Source organism: Anser anser (assembly GCF_964211835.1).
Source record: "Anser anser genome assembly, chromosome: 5".
Lineage (NCBI taxonomy): Eukaryota > Metazoa > Chordata > Aves > Anseriformes > Anatidae > Anser > Anser anser.
In genome coordinates, this window is record NC_139725.1 from 55,792,781 (window position 1) to 55,816,001 (window position 23,221).

The 23,221-nt window shown below is 48.9% G+C and overlaps 1 protein-coding gene across 1 annotated transcript in view; it reads left to right on the forward strand.

Annotated features, from left to right (window-relative positions):
- The window catches only part of RCOR1 (REST corepressor 1), an 84,303-nt gene that overhangs the window by 32,285 nt on the left and 28,797 nt on the right, over nucleotides 1–23,221 (forward strand). The window contains exon 3 of the mRNA XM_083840191.1: nucleotides 9,786–9,869. Coding sequence (XP_083696317.1) covers nucleotides 9,786–9,869 — 84 coding nt within the window. The remainder of the gene's footprint in view (nucleotides 1–9,785; nucleotides 9,870–23,221) is intronic.

The window sequence follows — 23,221 nt, forward strand, 5'->3', positions numbered from 1 at the left end:
AAACAGTACGAGACATGGAGGAGGTGAGCAGGGCACAGTTATTCTCTGTTTCTCATAAGCCAGGAAATGGGGCCACCAAATGAAATGACTGGGTGGCAGCTTCAGAGCTGAGAAAGGAGTGTGTGCATGGGTTTTCTTTGTTCTTCTTCAGACAATAAACATATAATTAAATTGTAGCACTCTGCCACAGGATGTTGTAGATGCCAAAATTATAAATGGGTTCAAAAAGGATTAGACAATTTGATGGACTTTTTTTTTCCTCCTCCCATGAAGGGCCATTAAATCCAGTGATGCAGATACAGTGCCAGGCTCAGGAAGTCTCTGTGCTTGTCCTGCTCTCATACGTTATTCCTAAGTGCTGTCAGTGAATAATCCCGAGCAGCTCTTCTTGCCGGGGTGAGGGAACGTGGCAGAGGACCCCGCTTAATGGGGAGGAAGAGCTGAGGACTGGCCTCATACAGGAATGGGAGGCCACGCGAGTGCAGAGCTTGTGTGTAGGAGTTGGTGATTGTCAAGGAATGGGGAGGCGGCAGAACTGCCTGTGGTGCAAAGAGGAAGACGTTTGCCTTATTTTTGCTTCCTCATCAGAAAACTGTTTGGCTGCAGACAGATTTGGCAGTGCCTGGGTGCTGGTCAGCAGCCTGAAACCTGGCACTTGAGGGAATCGTGCCATGTTATTGCTCCTTTTTTAAAGATTTCTTGTGGTGTGCGTTTCTATACGCAGATCTTTCCTGCGTGCACGTAGGTCTGCCTGCATGGCTTGGTCACTGAATGTAAGTGGAAGGGAAACTGTGGAGGGAAGGAAGGAAATCTCTTGTTGGGTCAGTGTTCAGGGAAACCGAACAGCAAGCAGCAGCAGTTGTCTCACTCGGGTTGGGGTTTGGCTCTCAGAACTAGCACCGTGTGTGCATTTACCTGTTTGTGACAAATCTGAAATGGCTCTGTGGAGGTCCTGCATGGGTGCTCCCAGTGAATGGCGAGGGGGGCAGGTGAGCCTCGGGAGGCCTGCTTTTCTTTTTCGGTTGCGTGCTCGGGGTTGCTGTAGTCTTACAGCTACCAGCCCTCCTCCTTTTTGAGAAGAAAAAGTGGATGTTGCAAATCTTGAAGAGGAGAAAACAAGCCTTTTGAAAACGTAATTTCATATTTCAAGTCTTTCTTTAAAGAAGCTTCCCCCCTTCCCATCCCGGTACAAAGCCCCAGCCATGTCTAGACAAAAGCCTGTTGTGATTAGCAGAGGTGTGATTCTTAATGCGGAGCGTGGGGGGGTGTATTCGTGCTCTGATGTTATGTTAATGTGTTTCCTGCTCCTGCAGGGGCTGCAGGCCTTGTGCATGCACAACTCCCGGCAAAGCCTGGATTGGAATCGCGTGCATATAGAAAAATAATTTTACACACTCGAAGTATACATTGAAAGGCTGTTTGCTTGTATAGTTATTCAGGCTTCATCTATGGCTGCACATTGGTGCCACCTGCTTGCAGGAAAGAATGAGTGGACTTGTATTATTCAGTAAAAAAAAAAATCGAGGCGAGGCCTCAACATCTGTTCTGGCTTTATTGTTCGCTCTGGCCTGGGCTGTGGGCAAAATGTAGGCCATAGCTTTTGCTTTACTGCTGGCTCTTAAACTAAAAAAGCGTCTCGGATCAGCTATGTTTTTAAGAAAGTTTTTAAAAAAATAAAATCTGATGATGTGAAGTTCAGACTTGGTATGGGTTGAACTTGATTACTTGAAAAAAGGGGAACTGTGTTGCTATCCATGTTTTCTTCATTTTCTCCTCTAGCTCTCCTAATGGTAATAATTTTTATCGCTACAAAGTGACCTTTGTAATCATTGCTGGATGATTAATCTTTAACTGGGTAATTTTTAAAGCAATATTTTTCACACTGTCATAATGTGTGATACCATGTTTTTTGTAGCACAGCACCTACAGTCATTCTGAAGCAATACGGCCCTTCGGTCTGCACTTCCAGTGCTGCTGCTCTGTATGGAAACCCAAATAGTAGCCTCTGTTTCCTTAGGAGGATACAAAAATGCCCTCAGAACTTTATTTGCATATAGATTACGGTGCCAGTCAGGTGTAGTCACGTATAGGAAGAGCTAAGCACTGCTTAATTCATAACTTTTAAATTAAAAAACGTTCCTTAAGTTGCAGGATTCCAGTTTAAAATATTCCCCTACGCTCAGTGTTGCTATCGTGTGTACAAGGATGGTGTTTCTGCGAGGTACCAGCTCCTAAATCTAGGCAATCCTCAGAAAGCACAAGCTCAAGGGGGTTGCAGGCATTATCTGCTGACCTGGGAGAAGCCCCGTGCCCAAGGAGGTGGAGATGGGCAGCAGGGCTCTCCCCACGCCTGTGAGCTGCTGCTGGAGACCCCAGCGGCAGCAGCAGGGAAGGAAGGCGGAGCAGCTTTTCTTCTAATTCTTAATTTTGTTTGAATTCTCCTGTGTCACATAGGTACCTCGTTGTATTGCAGCTGTGCATGTACAATTACGCTATGAGCCTGAGTAATATCAGTGAGCCAGTAAGGAGGAGTTCTTCAAGTTATGGGAGCCGGTGCCTCCCTTGTCTTATTTTGTTTAACAGTCATCGTGGGTACTGTAAGCAGGGGATTTTACCCTATGCAATAAATATAAGGTCTGCATTGATAAAGAAAACGCAGGATTGGGAATGGAAGTACTTGTTTAATCTCACTTCATCAGAAGTAAATACGTTTAGACCTGGTCCAAAACTGCTTTAAGCAGCATTTATAGCAGCTAAGTCGTTATATGTCAGCTCCAGCTCTTCCCCAAACAATTAAAACATCTATTCACCTTTGTGTATTACGCAATGCAATGCATGTTTTATGTAAAATGTTAAGGGTTACATATTAAAGGTAAGGGGTGTTTCTTAGGTTTCTTAGTCTTTTTTTTTAAACCTGCAAAATGTGATTTAAAGATGAATTAGTACCATTTATGGGAGGGCTCAGTAAGTGCTATTAGTAATGCAGTAGCCTTTGCAGGTGGGAATTCTGCCATCCTGTACCTTGGGGATTTCAGTCTGTTGTGTAAACTTTAATAACTCTTAATGAAATACATTGCTTAGATCTGGAAACCTTTTCTTACCTGCTGCCTTGCAAAATATCATTACCTTAAGATTTCCATTTACTACTATGGGAAGTGCTTTTTGAAACTACGTTGATTTCTCCATGCTTGCCTTCCGAAGAAGATACAGCAGTGTGCATCTGTATCGAGCACCTGGCACTGGCAGTGCTTTTCTGGGTTACCATTTGCTGCTTTAAGTAATGGAGGAACTTAACAGTGTCAGATTCCCACTCTTTGTGGTGCGTGTTGCAGTGCTGTCATGGTGGTGTGTTAGTCTGGTTGCCTCCTTTGAAAGTCAGAGGGCTCCAGTAGCTCTGAAATGCATTATGCAAAAAGCAACAGCAAAAGAAAAAAAAAAATCGCACCTGAGGCTGTTGAAAGGGTTATGGAGAAGGACGAAGGCTGGGAATCCTCCTGGCAGAGCTTCGTCCTGACTTGGGCAGGATGGAGCTGGGAGCAAAGTGTGTCTTGGCATCTGCAGGAGACTGGGATCATCTCTCTGAGGGGTCAGGGTAGGTGCCAAAAACAAAGCGTAGCGTGCTCTTGAGCGGCTCACAGCCGCAGCTGGAGCATGCAGCATCCCTGGGCAGAGCTGTGAGACCGAGCAGCTCCCTCAAGTGCAGCAACTCAAGTGGGAGCTGGCACCGCTGCCTTGCGCGGAAGCAAAAGGTAGGCGACAGCAATAGGTGGTTCTTTCAGAGGCCTTGGCTCCCGTGAGTTTATTCTGGCACGTTTCATCTCTAGGAGGGAGAAGAAAAGTAAAATGGGTTGTGTTGGGCCAGAGCAGTGGGTCTGAGGTGGCCAAAGCTCCAGGTGTACTCCTTGTCCTTCATGCTGGAATTGCACACGCAGTCCTTCAGACAGCATAGAGCAGTGCCGTGGTGGAAGGAGGTCTCCTGCTGGTCCCCTTCCCTTCCTTGTCTCTTAGGGTATGCAGTATAAAACTAGGAATTAGTTGAGATAACCTTTTTTAATTTGGATTAGGCTCCCCTGCTCAGGTTGGCAGCAGCGGGGTGAAGCTACGTGACAGCAGAGGCCCTGTCCACGTGAGCCTGCTGCTCCCTGCGCACCCGCTCTGCTGTTTGTCTGATCTCGCAGCCAGCTGATTTGATTTAATAACTCAGGGAAAACGCTGTTTGCTTTTTATTTTGCCAGGTTAGTTTTAGTGAAATGTGCTTGGCTTGGATGGACAAATGCCAGAGTCAACAGGAGGTGGGGGAGAGGCGGGGAGCGTGTGTCAGGAGGGCAGGGAGATGCTGGCGGAGCAGGCCCTCCGCCTTCAGCAGTGGTGAGGTGTGAGATGGGCTCCAGCTGTGAAGTAAAAGTTTCACACTTTGGCATTTTTGACTCAGTTTCTCCGAGGCTCTTGGTTCACCTCCCCGAATGGAGGTGCAGGTGGGATGAGGGAGTGGCATTTTTACAGTTTCCCCGACTTCAGCTGCTCCATGGCTCGCTGTGAGACCGGGAGGGGTCAGACACAAAGAAGGTTCTGCGACCTGTGGAGGAGACTTAGTGCTTCTGATGCTGCTTCCACCTCCCTCTCCTAAGTAGTCTTGGCTTCCCAGCACCCTGGCAGAGGTTGGGAGAGAAGCACGCTTCTTGCTCCCGGTCCTGCTTTGTTGGCAGACTTTCTGCGAGCGTGGTGGCTCGCAGCCTGCAGGGCACGCGCGTGTCGTTGCTCTCGCTTTGCTCTGGAGAGAGCCTGAACAAAGATCTGTGGTTTCGTGTCAGCACAAACGTATTCATGATGACAAACTCCGCAGCACATTCAGCGCTGACCGTATTCATACAGTCCCGATTCTAGCACCGGTGTAGCGTAAGTTTGTGTAGAAAACAAAGTCGTGCTATCTGCAGGAAGCCCTTAAGGTGCCAGATACGTGCGTATCTCATCAGGCTGCGCATCAGGCTGTGGGTGCTGCTCAGGGATTGTGGGGCCCAGTCCCTCTGCTATGGAAGTACACGGTCTTGTTGACTTTGGCTCGAGGCTGTGTTTCTTGGTGTGAGGAGGAGGTCCTGACCTTGCAGGTAAATTGATATCGGGGGATTTGCCAGGGTGTTAGGTCTCAGTGCATTTAAGAAGTTCCTTGCAAGGAATTTGTATGCGTCACTTCTATCCTGTTTCTGCAGAGGGTCCTGGCAGGGCCAAACCTCTGCTCTCTGACTTGGAGTGAATGCAGCAGAACGTGGCTCTAGGAGGAAGGGAGGATTGTAAGAGGGCTTTTTTGAATCTCTTGACTTTCACTTTCCTCTTTGTTCTCAGCCTTGTGTACGAGCTGGGATTGCTCAGGTGTGGGCTGACCTTAAGCTGGATTTACTTCTGAGGCTTTAAACTTTGTGTGGTGGTGGGAGAGCAGGACTGACATCTTTGTGTGCAAGTGAAAATTGGGCAGACATGCTTGGGAGTGAGGCTGTCCCTTCTGGTAGCCTTCACAGCAGGGTAGAGAGATGCTTTAAAGACTCAGAAGCAAGATAGATATTTTGTTTTAAATCAGCCCAATGCCTCTTAGAGTCAGCTGCTGCTGGTTGAAACCTCCATCTTGTGTTTTTCTTTTTTTTTTTCTGTGCAGCAATCTTGCAACGGGTTTCCAAAAGCTGCGGAAGAGCTGTAGCTGCTTTGGGTGTGGGCTTCACGCCCTTGCCGTGTGCTGCTCTCGCGCGTGCCAGGCCTGTGCCTTACCAGGGGCTGTGTGGGGAGTCCCCAGGGGTGGAGGACATCACCCTACAAGCAGACGGGGGTTAGTAACTCAAACAGCTGTGTTACCGAGCTGCACAACAGAGCGCCATGTTCCTATGCACTGTGTGGTCAGCTGCATGCTGCCGTTGAGATGTGGCTGGTGGATATCAGGTCATGCCTCATCTCTTCCCTTGTACCAGGTGAAATGTTAGTGGGCTTGTGCCATCAACCAGGGCTGTAAGTGGGACAAACTTAAAAAATGGCCTTTTCTTTACAAAGTGAGTTTTAACCTGGATCAAACCCCTCTTCTGGTTCAGTGTATGGTTCATCAAACAGTTGTCTGTGCGGCTAAGGAAATGGGGTAGGAGCATGTTCTGGGGACAGCTCTGGAAAAGAGCCATGGTACTGTGCCTGGTCAGAGGGGCTGCCCATCTCTGCTAGGGTGAAGGCAATGGGAACTTGCATCCCCTATGGGTTCTGGCACTGGAACAAAGGAGAGGAGGAAGGGTCTGTGATTCCTCTGAGCCGTGACTTTGGGACAAACAGGAGAGCCAGCAGTGGGGAAATGATTTCGAACTGTTTGCTCGTGTATCATCTGTGATAGGGAGCTAATGGGTACGGCAGAGACTTTACAAATACCTAGTGGGTAGTGTAGATGAAAGTGCAGGATTAACTGAAATGTCAGACAATCTTTCTGCCAATATACAGCTTCTTTAAACACAGGTTGCACAGGTTTAACTGCACTTGCTTAAATGAGTAAACCCCATTGATCCTAAATTGATGTTACCCTAAAAAGAGTAACCCTTGCCCTCCTTAAGTGGCTCTTTTAATGTAAAATATATAATGGATTAAATTAATGTAGCTTTTTAGCTTTGTCACTAAAGTGTAGAGTGTTTGAATTCACCCTGTTAACCTTTGTGCAGAAGCAGAGGATGGGGGAAGAAATTCCCCCATGTTGGTGGGCCTTGTGCTGTTTGGAAAGATATAGAAAAGGGACGTAATAACTGCTCTGCAAAAGCTGTGCCATGCCCTATCCTCTCTCCTGATGGCTCTCGCTCTAAAATAACCATTTCAACGTGCTTCTGAATTCTGAGCAAGCTCTTAAGCTCTTCCTTGCTATGTCATGTAGCAAGGGTCCTGGTGCTGCTTGTATTTCAGGGGTCAGCACTGGGCTGCTAGGAGGAGTAGGTGCTGGGTCTGCCTTGCCTGCTGGGGATGGGGAGCGAGGGTCTGTGGGCTTTGAGGGGTGACGGAGGGGAGGATATGGGGCTAAGTCATACGTGGTGCTAGGGAGGGAGTCCTAGCCTCTGGGGGCGTTTGCCCTCTGTGTTCTCTGATGTGTGTTGGCCTTTGTAGGTGCGTCTGTCCTTTGCAGAGTTCTAACTTAACCCTGGCGTATGCCTCGTGCTGGCCTCTGCTGAGTTAGGAAGGCTGAGGGACGTGTGCGGGCTGCTGCTGAGGCTGGTGGGAGGCGAGGGGAAGAAGCGGGGCTGTGGTACTTGGGCAGGAGGGGATCCTGCAGACAGCATGGCGCCTCACGTTGGACTTGATGATGTTTGATGATTTGCAGAGAGTTCGTGTTCAAGTGAGGCCCAGCGGGAGGCTTATCCTGGCCAGAGGGAAGGGGTGGGAGGCTTGGACATGGGCAGCCCCTAACGTGAAGCACTCCCCTGGCAAAGGAGGTCAAGGAACGTGTTTCACCGGCCACCTTGATGCCACAAGATCCTGCAATACCACCTTGCCCTGGTTGCCGCCTCCCAGGCTTTGGGGATGGCTGTGACCTTTTTGTGTTACCTTCTCCTCAGGGAGCAGCCTGCTGAGGGGACAGCCGGGCTGCCCTGTGCCATGTGTGGCAGCCTCCTGGCGTGTCAGCCTGCTGCGCCAGGGGGAGACCCTTTCCCTTGTCCTGGATTAGGCGTTTTGGCCGGTTTAGTGAGCCAGGCTGATGGGTTGCCAGGGTGTGAAGGCTTGCTGGCAGAATTCAGGCGCCAGACTCCTAAATGGGGGTGGGTTACTGTCGCGGGGAGGGGTGTGGGATTGGGGTTGGGAGGGTTTAGCTTCTGGAGGCCTGCCTGATGATTTCTGCCCTTGAGTATTTTTATGGGATGTGGAAGTGCTTTTCAATGTAATGCCAAGTGAGGAGAGAGCCTTCTTTCTGTATATTTCAGACCCTGCAATGAACTAAATAGCAGGACAGACTGCTGCAGGGAGAGTGAGGAGTGAAATTTGATAAAGAGGCTTAAAGCTGCATTTTCCTTTGCATTTCTGACCTAGACTTGGTATGGGGCGAAAGTAAAATTTAATCCCAGAAGTATGAAGGTTTTTTTGGTAAAGTTCAAGAAATGTAATTATAAATTCAGACACCTTTTCTGTTCTATATATAGCCCCAGTCTCCACCCCCCATCTCTTGTCTTTTCTCAGTCCTGTTTTTCTGCCTAGTGTAGAAAGTAATGATCTTGCACAGGGCACAGAATACCTTGGGTGTGCAGTTGCTACCCTTTTACACAGCCTTTTCCTTTTTTAAAAGATTATAATGATCTTTGGATATTAATCCTAAGAAATCAGTGGTGAAAATAAGTTTGTTTTCTGGCAAGGCTTGAGAAATAAGGTAGACTCTGGGTAGCTGAAAGTAAAAATTTTAGTTCAGTGTAAATATGCTATTGGCGTGTTTTTTTTATGCATGCTATTTTTGCTATATATGCATGTTTTTACTTTAAACTCGTTAAAGTATTTTTGTCATTTATTCCTAAATGTTATAAGCTGAGCAGATCTAGTGTTAAAAACAGTAATCAACCTGTGAGTGCTCATAGCATTGTAATCGTTGAACTTTCTGATCTGTTCAGAAGGCTGGGTGCTGGCAGGCTTCTGCTTCTGCCACAGCGGAGACAGAGGAGCAGATAATGTCCTGGTTTCATACCCGTGTGACGAGAGAGGAGGGTCCTGGCATTGCGTCTTCCGTCAGAAGATGCAGAACTTTCCTCACCTGTCGTGGTGTTTTTCAGCGCATCGTGAAATGGTGGTTGTCTCTCGTTGTGCAGCACAGAGAGAATAGCGTCGTGTTGAAACATTGCATAAACCTTCAGCATTACGAAGTTCTGTAGTGGAAGTAGTACTGTAGGCACCCGTTCATAACAGGACCTGCAAGTTGCTCTTGGCCAGGGCGGGTGGTTGAGCTGGCTGGGCGTGCTGACTCAACAGGGCAAGTTTCTTTCTCTTCTCTTCTCCTCCTCCTCCTCTTCTGACTGCTCATCACCCAAGAACAGCAGATTCACGAGAACTTGTTGTTGAAACTTAACCTTTACCTTGAGGTTCCTCTTCAAAGTACGTGCAGCTGTGGTTCTTCACTTCAGACTTTCAGTGCTCTCATGCTCAACAAGTGTTAGGTTGGCTAAAAACGGACGTGTTTTCAGGAGCGTGGGTGTGCGCAGACAGTGGGCGTGATGCACGAGAGCTGCTCTGAATGGGTTGAGCAGAGGGCCTGATTCTGCTCTGGGACACCCAGTGGTCCTCTGGTGGGCGTGCGGATATACGGGGGAGGGCGGCACAGCAGGGCTCTTGGGATGGATCTGGGAGAAGGCTCTAGGAAGTGAAATCTGGAAGCCTCATCCGTGTGCCTACCCTGAAGCGTTAATCTAAGTGCACAGTAAGGTCTCCTGACACTAAGGGCTTGGAGCCTGCTGCCTGAGCCTAGCTCCTCCCTTTTTCATTTAACAGTGGCTGGAAGAAAAAATAATCAAGTATGCTGGAAGAGAAACATTAATTAACTTTTAATTTAGATCTAACATATGCTTCTTAGTGCGCTGCATGAAAGAGTGAGTGTGTGGTATCTGTCATGTTATACAGGGGGTGATGCATTGAAAAAAAACACAAGGAAAAGCCTCAGGTCTGAATGAGAAGATCGGCTTTTGACTCTGCAGATGGGTTTCATGGCTTGATTAAAAGCTGCAGATGTGTGATAAGTTACTGTTGTATACATTTTGCATCTGAAACGACTTTCTCTATAACTTGGATTGTATCTGCTTTCTCTTAAGCCAAACTTGCAAGACGAAGTCAGGAGAGGGAGAACCTCGGCATGCTGGTCTGGTCGCCTAATCAGAATCTCTCTGAAGCAAAATGTAAGTCTCTTCAAATTCTTCTTTCTCCATTTCTCATAAGTGTATCACTTAGAGAATGTGAAGGTGCCACTTCCAGTAGAGAGGTTATGTCTGTGACCTTTTTATTATGCTTTGAAATTAATTTGAGCACTGGAAAAAAAGAAAAGCCTACAAAGCAACCCTCCAAAAAGAACTTTGTTCCCTTCAGGCAGTTGTTCAGTGTAGCAAATACATGGAAGCAGGGAAAGCAGGAGAAATGTGACACTTTTTTTCTTGGCATGAATTCTTTAAGATACTTACTCTCAGGCCTACATGATCTTGTTTGCTGGTGCCATAGAAGATGACAGAAATAACTGCTGAGAGCAAAATGAAAAGTGTTTTAGAATTATGGGGTGGCAGAAATCTATGGCAATTTGTAGTACCTTTTTCTGATAAAGCCACAAATAAAATTCACATCTGGAGCTCATGGAGGTTTAAATGCCAGAACAATTGTAGTGCCTTGGAATTCCACGTGAGGGCAATTACCGGCTCTGTGTGTGTATTTGGGAACAAGTCTCAGTGCTGTTGCCAGATGGCAGAACTAGTGTTTGAAAGGTTTGTCTAGCTACAGTTGTCCTCATGAATAAGTGGGACTCCTTGATTAAAGGGCTGCTGTTTGAATGCAGTAACTAAAGCTAAACGTTTTTAGGGGAGGCAGCTGAAAGAGGCTATTTTTGATTTTATGCTTGTACCTTTTTTTCTTTCTGAATCTGGGACCAAGAATAAGAATCTTACATGCCTGTCCTCTGCAGATGTTTGTGGTGGCAGTATTAAATTGATAGACGGCTTTTCCCTAGGCCCAGGGGCCGAGATGCATCACAGCACCATTGTGAGGCCTCTGCTAATTAAGGCAGCGGAGGCTGCATAAACTGGCTCGGTCAAGAAGTGGCTGGGATCTGCCCTGGGGCATTTGGTCCACTGAGGAAGTTGCCCCTTGAGTTATAAAAGGATAATAGTACTATGATCTGCAGATAAAAAGGGCTTTGCAAAGATCATGTTTGCTTTCTCCCTTACCAGTGGTGTCTTGTCTGCTCTCTGCTGGCTATTGCGTGCTGAACTAAGTAAGACTGATGAGCAGAGGGATACGTTTGACAGTTATCTACAGCTGGAAACCTGTGAAGGGGTATAAGAGCAAAAAACTGATGCCTCCACCAGGAGGCAAGACTGCACGGGTCACCTGTGACACAGGATTCCTGTAGCTGCCTCTCAAGTCTGAGAGTCTTCTGAATCTCAGCTGTGCTTTGGAACATTTAGTTTTTGTCTGATAGGAAGTGGGTTTCTTGGAGACAGAAGAGAGAATGGAGGAGGAAAAGAAAGGATTAGTGGAACAGTAAAATCTTCAACTCAGTATCGTGGTAACTGGCACAAAATATGCAAGTATATTACAGAGTAAAAAGGATATGATATCTGTTAAGATGTCATGAACCTAAGAAATGAAAAACGTAGTATGACTGATTTAAAAACTAGGTAGCAGTTGACTGTTGCTGGCACAACAAAAGTTGGGGAAAACTTGTGAATGTGAGGGCAAGGAAAAATTTCTCATAAGACTTGATTAAAATTTTAGTAACAGCGTAGGCACATCAGTGATTTTACCTTCCAAAAAGATACAGAAAAAAAATGAATGAATATTTCATACAGTGTTTGGGGGAGAGAAGTATGATCCTCTTGTGCAATACGTGACATACAAATATCTCCCAGGCACCTAGCTGGGTGTGGGGATGTGGTTGTCAATCTGGTAGCAGCAAGCAGCCAAGGATCACCGGGAGAGGTGGCTGAGGGGGCCTGGGGGTGGTAGGAACTCTCCAGCAGGTGGGGAGAGGGCAGCTCTGCAGGGAGGGAGAGAACAAGAACAAGGTAAGAGTGGACATTTCTTTGTCTTAGCTCAAATTGAGCTGACAATACCGAAGGAAGTATCAGTCATTCCTACCTCTGCCTGCCGTTAGCCAAAAATGAACTATGAAGAACGAAGCACTGCAGTGCTCTGCAAAGTCTGTAGGGCATTTGGTGTATGGCATGCAAAGTTCCCTAATCTGCTTCATGGTTTACGAAGAAGGAGCATCAGGGGAAAGGAAGTCTCTTCAGCTGTTCTGGTGTTCACTTACCAGTCTTGGCATTTGCTGACGGTGAATGCTAATTAAATGGGGTCTGTGAGAATGCCTAATAGGGTTGATGATCCACACTTCCATCAACGATATGGAGTTGATACGGGATTGCTGTGGAGAGAAACTGAGGGGTAAGCCGTAGGTTGACAAGATGGTAAATAAAGCGAACACTGCCACTAGTCTTACAGAATGCTTTGGGTCTTTTTCCTAGCTTGGACTGATGCCAGTGTAGTGGGTTCTTAATGACCTGACTGCAGAGTTACAAGTCTCAGCGCTGAAAGCTCTGGCCTTACCTTATCAAGACTAATATTTGGAAAGAAGTAGCTTGGAGTGCAATTCTAGGGGCACAGCGGGTAGGTAATTTGGCAAGGGCTTCCCAGCATCGTGCTTGGCCCCAAAGGGTGATGTGGGATAAAGAATGAGGTGGTAACTGGAGTGGTTTGCTGCCTCTGAATCCTGCAGCATTCAGGAAAAAAAAAAACACGCCAGAATAGCAGCTTTAGTATGGAAAATGTGAGAAAAGAATGGAGAATGGGAGCTACTGAAATGTTTTGAAAACTGAAGACGAAGCAAACTCCATCTGTTCAGTTTACTGAGTAGAGACTAAAAGGGGACTGTTGAATTTTCTCAAAGGAGAATTTTGACATAGTAAAAGATGTATATAATGTAAATAAAGGGCTGCAAGAAAAGTCCACAGAGACTGAAATAAAATTCCTGAGTGTGTGTTTTTTAATTTTTTTGATTGACTATTGGAAGTTATCCAGGGAAGTGAAGGATTCCCTATTTCTTGATGCCTTTTTAAACCACGGGCTTTTGTGATGTGTATTATCCTGGGAGGAGGAAATCATTGGCCCTATAAAGTAGGAGCGGAAGGAGTTGGGGTCTCCAGAAAGTTGGCATGGCCCCTTGGTCTGTAAATGCTGTGAATCCTAGCTAGGATTTCATCCATCCTGTTCTTGTGGTAAGAGTCTTAGGGCTTTGCTGTGTTCCTGGGGCTCCGTGTGAAGATGGAAGTTACTGCAGCACACGCTAGCGATGGCTCAGAGCTGGTGGGTCCCACGAGCAGAGCGGTTCTGTGGAATCAGTGCGGCCTCCTGGGATCCACCTCCAGTACCCAGGTGCCACAGAAACCTGCGAGCAGCCCTGAGACAGTGCCCAGAGCTGTGCGTGCTGATGTTTGGCAGAGGTGCGTGTCTGCGGGTCCTCTGTAAGCTGCTGGAACGAGCCCTGGAAGGACCAGCGAGTCTGCCCTGACAGCCTGGTGGGGACCTGCATGCCTGCTGCTCCAGGCTCACGCAGGTGGTTACGGGTTGTCTGCGTCCCATGTGCTGGCACGTTGGAGGAATTGATTGCCTGGATGCCACAAAATAATGGGTATGGTAGAGAAGATTTAAAAAGAGGAAAAAAAAAAAAAAAACAACAACAAAAACACACACAAAAGTATCTGTTGGCACATTGCTCACTTTCTTATCCTGTGCCTTGTTAACCATTAATCCTGCACAAACCGCTTACTGCCCTGCCCCATATTGATCCCAAAGCTGAACGCTGCCAGCGTGGTCCTTATCTCCTGTCGGGCTCCTCTTTCAGGGGGTCATAACAGTTGCCAGAGGGGGGTCAGGAACAGCTCGGTGGGAGACGGGCATCCGCACTCTTTGCCTGGCACGTGGGAGGTGGGGAGGGAGAGGCAGGGAGTGAAAAATGCATTGTAATGATGCTGTGGAGATCCTGCACAGGAGTTAGCTGGGCCAGCATGAAGCTATTTATACCGCAGCAGTGTCTATCGCTGTGCCAAGTGCTCCAATGGGTGGAACCATAAAAGTGGCACTGGGTTGGTTTGGAAATAAGCAAGTGCTGGCATGCTGCGGCTGCCCAGGAGGAAGGGATGGAAAGCAGGCAGGAGAATAGGATGCGATGAGTGCTTTTATGCATCTGTAGTTCAGAGGTGAACTACGAGAGGAGAAAGCTGTATTGTTTAGCTTGCGATAAGCTCTGTTTTGAAAGTCATTTGTCTGCTCTCTTCCTGACAGCACGCACGTGCCCTGGATGTGGGGTTTGGTTCCTCACCGTTATCGGGACGTGGGGATGTTTTGGTGGGTGTCCCCCGTGGACTTGCAGCTTCTGGGTGGTGCTGAAGAGGCGGCCCTGTCCCCAGCACCCCTGGGAGGGCAGGTCACGGCTGCCAGCTGGGTCCCCTGCTCTTCCGTTCGACCTGATGGCCGAGCAGTGCCCCAGCTCCGGGCGCTCCCCAGCCCTCCCTCTGTTACCCTGCTTGCGGGACTGCCCCTGCGTCTCCTTGTGCCCGCTTCAGCGTGCCTGGGGAGACCGCAGCCAGCCCCCTTTTCTGCGGGCAGGATGGTGGATGTGCCCAGGGCACCTGGGGACGGAGGCATGCTGGTCGCACGGAGCAGCAGGCGCTCCGGCACCCTCGCCGTGCGCTCGGCCAACCCCCCCCCGGCTGTGGGGACAAAAGGGGCTGGGGGGGTCCTTAAACGTGCTGCAAAACCCGATCCTGGGAAGGCAGCAGCGTGCCAGCTGAGGCTCTGATGGAGAAAGAAGTGCTGGTTGCTATGGTTACTGGGGACGTTAACCCTGTGGGGTGCGTTTTGGCAAGGGGAGGGACCTGTCCCTGCTCAACAGCGGCGCCCCGGCCCTGGGAGCGCCGAGTTGGCCTCTGGGAGCTCAAAGCCTGGGTCCTGCCGGAGGCTGTGAGCGTGTGCTGGTTGTTAGCCTGCCAGCCACTGCCTCGTGGGTGAGAGAGTTTTGGTAACCATCCTCAGGTGCCACGGAGAGGTGGATCCCCGGATTTCGGAGGGCTGGCTGCTTCTAAGTGACTAGAGGCTGTCTCGAGCTGTGGTTCGAGGGTTAATCTTTGCATAGAACAGGCTGTGGTTATTCTTCCCTTTCTCTTTTAAAAAGATGTGACACGAGCTTGAAAATCACCTTTATCTGGATTTTCTAACCTAAAATGACAGAATAGAGGACAGGAAAATATTTGTCTTCTCAGGGTGCTGAGCATGGCTTTGAGAAGGCTCGACACGCTCTGTGTTGAGTTTCTGTTTTCAGTGGTAGCCGAGCCAAATGGCTCCAAGAAGGGCTTTTGCTTCCACGTATCCTTTCACCCTCGGCTCACTTATTTTGGCCTGTGAATTCTGTGTGGACATACGACTCCATTAACTGCCATCATCAGTTCTCATTTTCCTCATTTCCTTGGGGCACGGGGTGCGCTAGCAATAAATAAATGTGAGCGGAAAACCACAAATGGGAGAGACGAGACTGGGGAAAGCGATCTTAAAATTTCCCCTTTAAAAATGAAGCCTCTGTTTAACAGGATGCATGTGAAATGGGATTAATGCTTCAGAGGTACCCAGGAACCAACGCAGCCCTGTGCCCCCTGCAGCAGCAAGGAGGAGGATGGAGTCCCGCGTGTGTTCAGCAGCAGCAAAGCTGCTTTGTCCCTCCTCTCCAACATGCTGCAAGCAAGGCCTTTGAAATAGCTGGAACTGTGGTTTTGATGATTTCCCCCCTTCCCTCCAATCCCCCTTGCTGGGGGGTTACGACCCAGTGATCTGGTTTATAACGCAACCCCACGGAAGGTTGCGCTGGCACGGAGAGCGCAGCCCCCTTGGCTCTGGGGTGGGAGAGTGGGAGCAGCTCGGGCTCTGCCACCAGAGGGAAAAGTGGTGTTGAACTCTGAGCCGAGCTTAGGCTTTTTTCTTTGGGGCTGGCTGAGTGCAGTGGGAGGTTTTGTAAGATGGAGCGTGTGTATTGCGCTTTTTTTTTGTTGTTTGGGGTTTTTCTTCTTGTTTGTGTCTGAGGGTTTTTGTTAGTGTTCCCCCCCCCCACCCCCCCTTTTTTTCTTTGAGAATAAGAAAAATGTTAGCCGTAAAAATAGCTGCCAGGTAGATCCAAAGCTTCCAGGTCTCTGAGGGGTGGACTTCAGGGGTTATAATTCTTGCCTGCAGCTAGATGCTCACCTTTTCTTGCTTCCAGGGAGGACAGAAAGGAAACAAACAAAACAAAAACCCCACAAACAACCCCCCGCAAAAAAAAAAAGGCAAAAAAGATCAAAAAACACTTCTGATCTTTCTATTTGTATGTGTTCCTTCCATTCCTTCCCTAGAAATACCAATTTGGCTGTCCCAGTGACAGCAAAAAGGATTAATGGAAGAGCAGAATTGGGTTTATGTTTATCCCTAATCCAAATTTCATATTATGCAGCAAACCTGGCAGCTGTGAAGCTTGGATGCAAATACCATAGCTGAAGAATACAAGTCCATGAATCCAGAAATGAGATAACTGGTGTTTAATTTAGGATTCTGCTTGAGTGTAGCTATAGAAATAATACAGTCATGGCCACTTCTACCAGAAGCTGCAGTTGCTGCACTTAAGAAAATGCTCAAATATGAAGGTAGGCAGCATTTCATTTCAGCTGAGGCAACTTTTGATGCTTAAAGTGTCGATCTTACCAACAGCAAAAAAAGATAGCAGGCTTCAAAGGCTCTGGGTGTATCCCAGAAACGGCTGGGTTGCCTCAAACTTAGCTGCAGTTCCCCCTTTGTTTGTCAGCTGCTGTGCTCGTTGCTGTTGCAATGCCATGTGGAAATCTCAGAGCAGCTCTTTCATCATTATTACTGCAGGTTGATATTTCTGGATCCTGGATGCATATTTAAATGAAGATGAGGCTTTAACCCTTTCACAGCAGTGGTTTGTATTAGAGCCGGGAAAGCAATTTAGTTCGAAAGGACTGGTGTGTGCGCGTGCGTTTGGGGTGCATTTCACCCAAGGTACAGTGGAATTTTTCAAACAAAGAAAAAAATAAAACCCCAAATTCCCCCAAAACACCCAAAGAAAGAGAAATGTGTTGGAGAGTATCCAGGAAAAGGGCGTCTTATCTAAGGTAGCTGTGTAATCCCAGAGGAATTTTTGCTGCTGTGCTGGGAGGGGGGGGGGCAGTCACCAGTTTCTTCATGTGCCTTGTTCTCTCCTGCCACCTGTTTGTTCCTCTTTTTCACTGCAGTAAGAAACAGGCCTCCAAACGTGTCGAGATGACCCAGTTTGAAAATGCCAGCTGCCACCACGGTTGCGACTGCAGGGACCGAACCAGAGCTGGCACTGGGAAGAAACGCGTGTGGTTTTTTTTAAGAGAAGTTTAGAGACGAGGTGACGTGGATGTAATGGAGTGATGATAGCACTGTTAAGAGTCACCCTGGCAGCAAGCCTTGATCTGAAATGCGTTTGGGAGCAGTCCTAGCCAGCCTGATAGGCGCTGTGTAAGTTGTAGGACCAGTGTAACAAGAACTAGCAGGCTGCAGCTACGCAGTGCTGCTCGGGCCCAGCCCTGGGCCGGGCTGAGCGTGCTCCAGTCTTGCTGGCTTTAGTGGGAATGGCAGGCTCTGAGCCTTTCAGGGTAGGTCTTTTTTTCCTGACCTCGTGTCTCTTACTGTAGCTTTGAGGGAGGAGTAAGAAGGGTCAGGGTCTGGAAGGGAACCGTTTTGTCCTGGAGCAGGCCGGTCAGCAAAAGCACCAACAGGAGCACGTTTAAAGGGATGCGATGGGAGCTGTGTGCAGGCAGGGAGGAGCTCTTGTGGGATGCGTCTTTCACTGAGGAATGCTTGAGGACGTCACGGGCATAAGTTTGCTGTGATGAATTCATCCTGCTGCTGAGTGTGACCTTTACAGAGGTGCTAGTGCAGGAGGCAGAGCAGCCAGACTTTCTCAAGAACATGTGCCAGAGCTTCCCTCTCCATAATGTTTGTTCTAGCATTCTTTGCTCTAATTAGGAACCACTCCTGCTAATTATTTTTCCTGTACTCTTATTTTTGCCCTCCCCATTCAAGTTATTTTCCAATCATATGCTTCTCATGCACTTTCACATGATGGTAGGGGTAGTTATGAGTTTCCTAGCATGGCAAGGATCGGAAGTAATAAATAATAACTTGAGTAAGGACTGGGCTTCTAAATCCTGGCTAAAAGCAGTGACCACATATCATGTTTTCATGTTGTCTGGGGTACCAGGAATTCCACTTCGACTTAACCTGCGGCAGGCACTTGTTTGTTGCCTTAGTTCATGGCCTGCCATGCTCAGTGAGGAAGCAGCTGCTTTAGTCCAGCAGCTGACCTGTTCCTGCAGCAAGCAAGGGGAAGAATTTCGAGAGATTGGGGCAGACAGCTGGGGGTTAGAGCCACAGCCACCCTCGAGGTAAGTCGTTCCCTTTAGGTTACGCAGTCCCCTGTGCGTTGGATGTGTTTGTCTCGTCTCTGTTCTGCTTCCTTCCAACTTGCTTGCACCCAGGGGATAATGGAGCCTTTCCAAGCAAGTTTGAGATGTAAATTTTGATTCTCAGCGCCCCGGTGCCATAGTGCAAAGAGTGCTGCTGTCAAAAGGTCCTCCCCTTCTCAGAAGGGGCCAGTCCCAAACATCTCAAAATGGGTTTTTAACTGCATATGTAGAAGGAACAAAAGCATCTGAGAAGTACTTCAGAAAATACAATGAAGATTAGTTCCCGTCCAACATCAAGCTGCCTTCACTTAGTCCCTATCCTTTTCCACCTAGTTTCACAGCTTCTTATTCACTCGAGTGCAGAGATCTTCTGGGTAGCTGAGAACCAGTATCTGCTCCAGACTTCCTTCATTCATCTGGCTGTGCTTGGAAGTGAGGGAGGCCAGCAGCCAACCACCCAACCCCAAAACCAAACCACCAAAACCCCCACATTAAACCAAGAAGCCTTGCTTTTGTGACTAACCCCCCCACCATCCCAGAGCAGAGGCTTCTCCTGCTCCAGCTGCCGCGGAGCTGGAGGCTGGCGGCCGCACCTGGAGGTCTGTGCCCTGCCCGAGCAGCTCCATGCTCTCAGCACATCGCTGCCTTCCAGCAGCCGTGGGCAGCTCCGCAGCGTGACTCCGGCTTCTCTCCCCTCGTTGTCTGCTGGCCTGCCCGATGCGTCCTATCCGCCCGAGTGACGTTCTTCAAGGAGGTGGCTAAGGGACAAATTGTTCATTTCTCTGGCTTTTGTATGCATTAGAAAGGGGGTCAGCATGGCTCCTACTCTCTCGCGATGGGTTTTATTATCAGTAACAACAATAATGAGCTGTAATTTAGCCCGATGGCTATTCTGTTCCCACACACCCCTTCTGTGCGTGTGCCCTCATGCTGCACAAAAGCCCTGGGTCGTGGCGTAGCGGAATTATCCGTGCTGTTTAAGAAGCTTGGCTCTGATACAGTGCTTTTATTAGTTCGTCTTCCTAGCACAGTGGGCAACGTAACAGTTCTGGGGTTAGACAGGAGCCTTCAAAATCTTGTTGAGGGTGGGAAATGAACCCTGTGGAAGGTTTCATCCTCTTTAGAGGGCTTTGTGTCTGGGTGTTCGCTGGCAGCTTCTGAGGCTGGCTGACAGCAGGCTGCTTGATCTGGCCTTTGAGTAGTCTGCTCACCCAGAGTGGCTGCTCTGTGTTAGGTTTTCTGGTAGGTTTTTGTTTGCTTTTGCATATGAGGCCGCTTCTTTCATGAATTACTTTATTCACTTGTTCAGAAAGCTGTGTTTTCATGCTGCTGGTATAATACAAAACGAATTTCAGCATATACAGCATGACATGTGGATGAGGAGTTGAGAAATGTTTCTAGGTACGAGACCTAGGATGAACCTTCCGTGAGACTGCTAGTCTGAGTCTGTTTCCCCACACTGGCTCTGTTGATAGTGTCAAACTTTTTTTTTTTTTTCCATAGTAGTGAATGAAGAAAGGCTGAGAGAGCTGGGGCTGTTCAGCCTGAAGAAGAGAAGGCTCTGGGGAGACCTCGCTGCAGCTTTTCAGTACTTAAAGGGGGCTTATAAAAAAGATGGAGAGCAACTTTTTGCTCAGTCAATGACAGGACAATGGGGAATGGCTTTCAACTAAAAGAGGGGGGATTTAGATTAGAGGTCAGGAGGAAATTCTTCACTCAGAGGGTGGTGAGGCGCTGGCACAGGCTGCCCAGAGAAGCTGTGGGTGCCCCATCCCTGGTGTTCAAGGCCAGGCTGGATGGGGCTGGGGGCAACCTGGGCTGGTGGGAGGCGTCCCTGCCCATGGCAGGGGGGTTGAACTGGGTGGTCTTTAAGGTCCCTTCCAACCCGAGCCATTCTATGAATCTGTGGCTTTTGGAAATGATGCATGGAATCAGATATTCTTTAGGAGTGCAAAAAGTAGCAATTTCCATAATAAAGTCTGCGTGAGGGAGGCTTCTTCTAATCCAAGGTAATGTCTCTTGCATTGAACCATCTGATCAAATAACTTTTTAAATCTTCTACCCGTTGTGACAAGTACATTGATAATGTTGCTACTTGCATTGCTTGGGCATGTTCCTGCCTTGAAGTATGTAATCTGAGGCTGTAGCTTCTCTGCAGAGTTAACTCAAGCCACGGTCTGATAGCGGGGTACCTCTGGCTTTGGCACTCCTTGTACCGAATTGGGAGCACTGTACTGAATCGTGCAAAGAACTGCTCTGCCGTAAGCCTGCTCTTGTTAGGCACGTGCTCTATTCATTTACCCCATGTTCACTTTCTTATCTGCATCTTGGAAGGTCACATGTGGGACCGAGTATTCCCTCCCTGCCAGCAGGTACCGTGTGCTGCTTTATGGTCTTACATGGGATCCCAACCTCTAGATCATTACATTTGATGCAGTCAAGTGCCTCTCTGATTTAGGGTCAGATTTGCACTGCTGGATGATCCATCTTTGTTCAGATCCCATATCCTCGTAGGTTAGTGGTCTGAGTGGCTCTGCCTATTTGGTGCTGGGTCCCAAAGGTGCAGATTCCCCTGGGCTGTCAGATCTCCCTCATCCTTCTCCCCTGTGGCACATATGAGGCGCCCGGGGCTCTCTGCAGGTACAGGAGTGCCACCCCTCCAGGAAAGCAGCATTGATGCCGGGGCAGAGCGAATCTCTAGCTGGAGCTTAAATGCGTTGCACATGCAAGAAGCGGTTTTTTCTCCCCAGAGTCCTCTGCGTGCGTCCTCACGGTGTGCATCCACGTGGCCCCTGAGGCACACATCAGCGAGGGAGGCTTCCCTTCCCTTCCTCCTGGCAGGCCTCACCAACAGCCCCGCTCCCCGTGCCGAAAGCCCAGCCCAGCCTTTCTTCTCCTGATGCGACGGCACCAGCTGAGGGTGCAACTTCAGGAACCAGCCTGCGTTGGCAAAAGCTTTAAGGGAATCGTGTATACTAGCAAAAGGCCTTTCCTGGTAAACAGCTTAAGATGGTTCTGACAAGCTACGGAAGCCGTGCTGGATGTGTCAGTACACCTGCGTCTGCGGTACAGCTTTCTTGCTGATGCAGCAGGATCTAAAGGCAGGGGGGTCAGGTCTTGAACCATCACCGGAGCTTCGACTTTGGACTTACCTTCAGATGCAGGCAATGCAAAGGGAAGGATTAAGATGGGACATAGCTGCTTTTATTTGCTAGCGTGTTAGTGCGTTTCACTTTGAGAAATAAAACTGTCAGCAGGCACAAGGGCTGCTTGCAGGGGTCAGATCTCACGGCAGCAGGGCGCTCCGTTTCATCCCTTCGTTCTGCTACCTGAGGCTGCAGCTCCCTGGCTCCAGGTGTGGCTGGGAGCGACTTTCCTCATCGGCGCTGGTTTCCATCCAGCCAAGCCTGTTCCTGCCTGCCTGCTCAGCCCTGCCCTCGTGCTGTGCCGGGGTAAGGAGCAAGCTCCGCTTTTGGCTGGGCCAGTCTAAAGGCTCGCTGAAATTAGGAGGACAAGCCCTGCCGTTCAGACCTGGCCTTCCTCAGGGTGCCTGGGGGTGAGGGATGCTTACCCTGGCCCTGCTGCCAAAGGAGACGAGGTGATGGTCAAGTGGAGTCTGAGCTACGGGGAAGTAGGTGGGTGGGAGCTGAGACCTCCTGTGTGGTCGCTTGGCTCGAGGTACCCTGCCCCTGCTGCAGGGTATTTTGTCTTGCTCCTGATCATGGTAACTTCCCCAGCTGAGGTCAGTTTTTCTTTGCCTTGAAGTTGCATCCAGACTTTTGCCTCACCTGCTGTAGATACAGTGGAGTTAAGGCCCAAATCTTCACATGCCTTTAACTCACGAAGTGTTGAAGTAGCCTTTGTGTCGCTCTAGTGCTCTCTCTTCCTAGAATCAGTCTGCAAGGAGGCCCCGTACCTGCCCAGGTGAGTGCAGCGAGGGCTGTAAAACATGGCTGTGCCCTGGCTCTCCATCCCTCTCCTGCCTGTGGCACGCTGCCTCTTGCCAAGGAGAGGAAACAGTTTTTCCAAGGCGTGACAGCCTTTTAAGTAGACGGGTTTTGTTTGCTTTTATACGTGATTCCACCCAGAAAAAGTGGTCAGGCCCACCTCGCTTCGGTCTCTGCCCGTTCCCCACCGCCTCCTGTTGCCGCTCACTTGAGCGAGGCGCTTTGTTTGAGCTTGGCACTTCTCGTGGCTTCCTCTCCTGTGCCGGGGCCACGAGGTGGCAGGATTGTTCCACCGACGCGGCCAGACGGCAATGCAGCTGCTCATTTATTTCTACACCGAGGTAGAAACTGTGGCGAGTTGTTTGTGTACTGTCATAACAGTGTTTTGAAAATTGGAAGGATTTCACATGTATATGTCTAATCCCTGCTCTTTATTTTCTTTATGTAACATTGATTTGTTCTGGGTCTCGACTTCTTCTGTTCCGAAGGGAGAAGGGAGAGGAGGGGGAGATGGAGAGCCACATCCGAAATTCCTCACAGGTTCCAGCATTGATCGAACCCTGTGAAGCACATTACTGAGGCTGCGAAGGCTGCTGCTTTTGTCCTTATTTCACCCTGTTCTGTCAGGGTATTGCATCACGTAATATGCAAAGTGTTCAGAGCTCCTGCAGTACCCCAGTAATAGGGGTGAACTGAGGTTGCAGCAGCAGCTCTACCTCTGCATTCCCGGCGCGTTCCGTAGGCTTTAGCGCTCCTGCCTCTGCTGCAAACCCTCCTCGGGGTCGCTGAGTCCACCAAGCACAACGTGATACCTGTGGGGTCTGTAAGAAGCAAACTGGGGCTGGGGTGTGGGGGGAACTCTCCCAAAAGACCCACTTGGAGAGAGCGTTTCATCTGATCGAATGGTGGTGAGGGGAGGCATCGCTTTCGGGCGTTTCTCTTCTCGGAGCTCTCCCACCCCCCATCCCCAAATTAATGCTCCTGTTTTACATCTCTGAATTCACTGCTCGAGGATGCGGGACTGAAAATCAGCAATGCAGTTGTTTGCTCGTGTCAGCCAAGAGG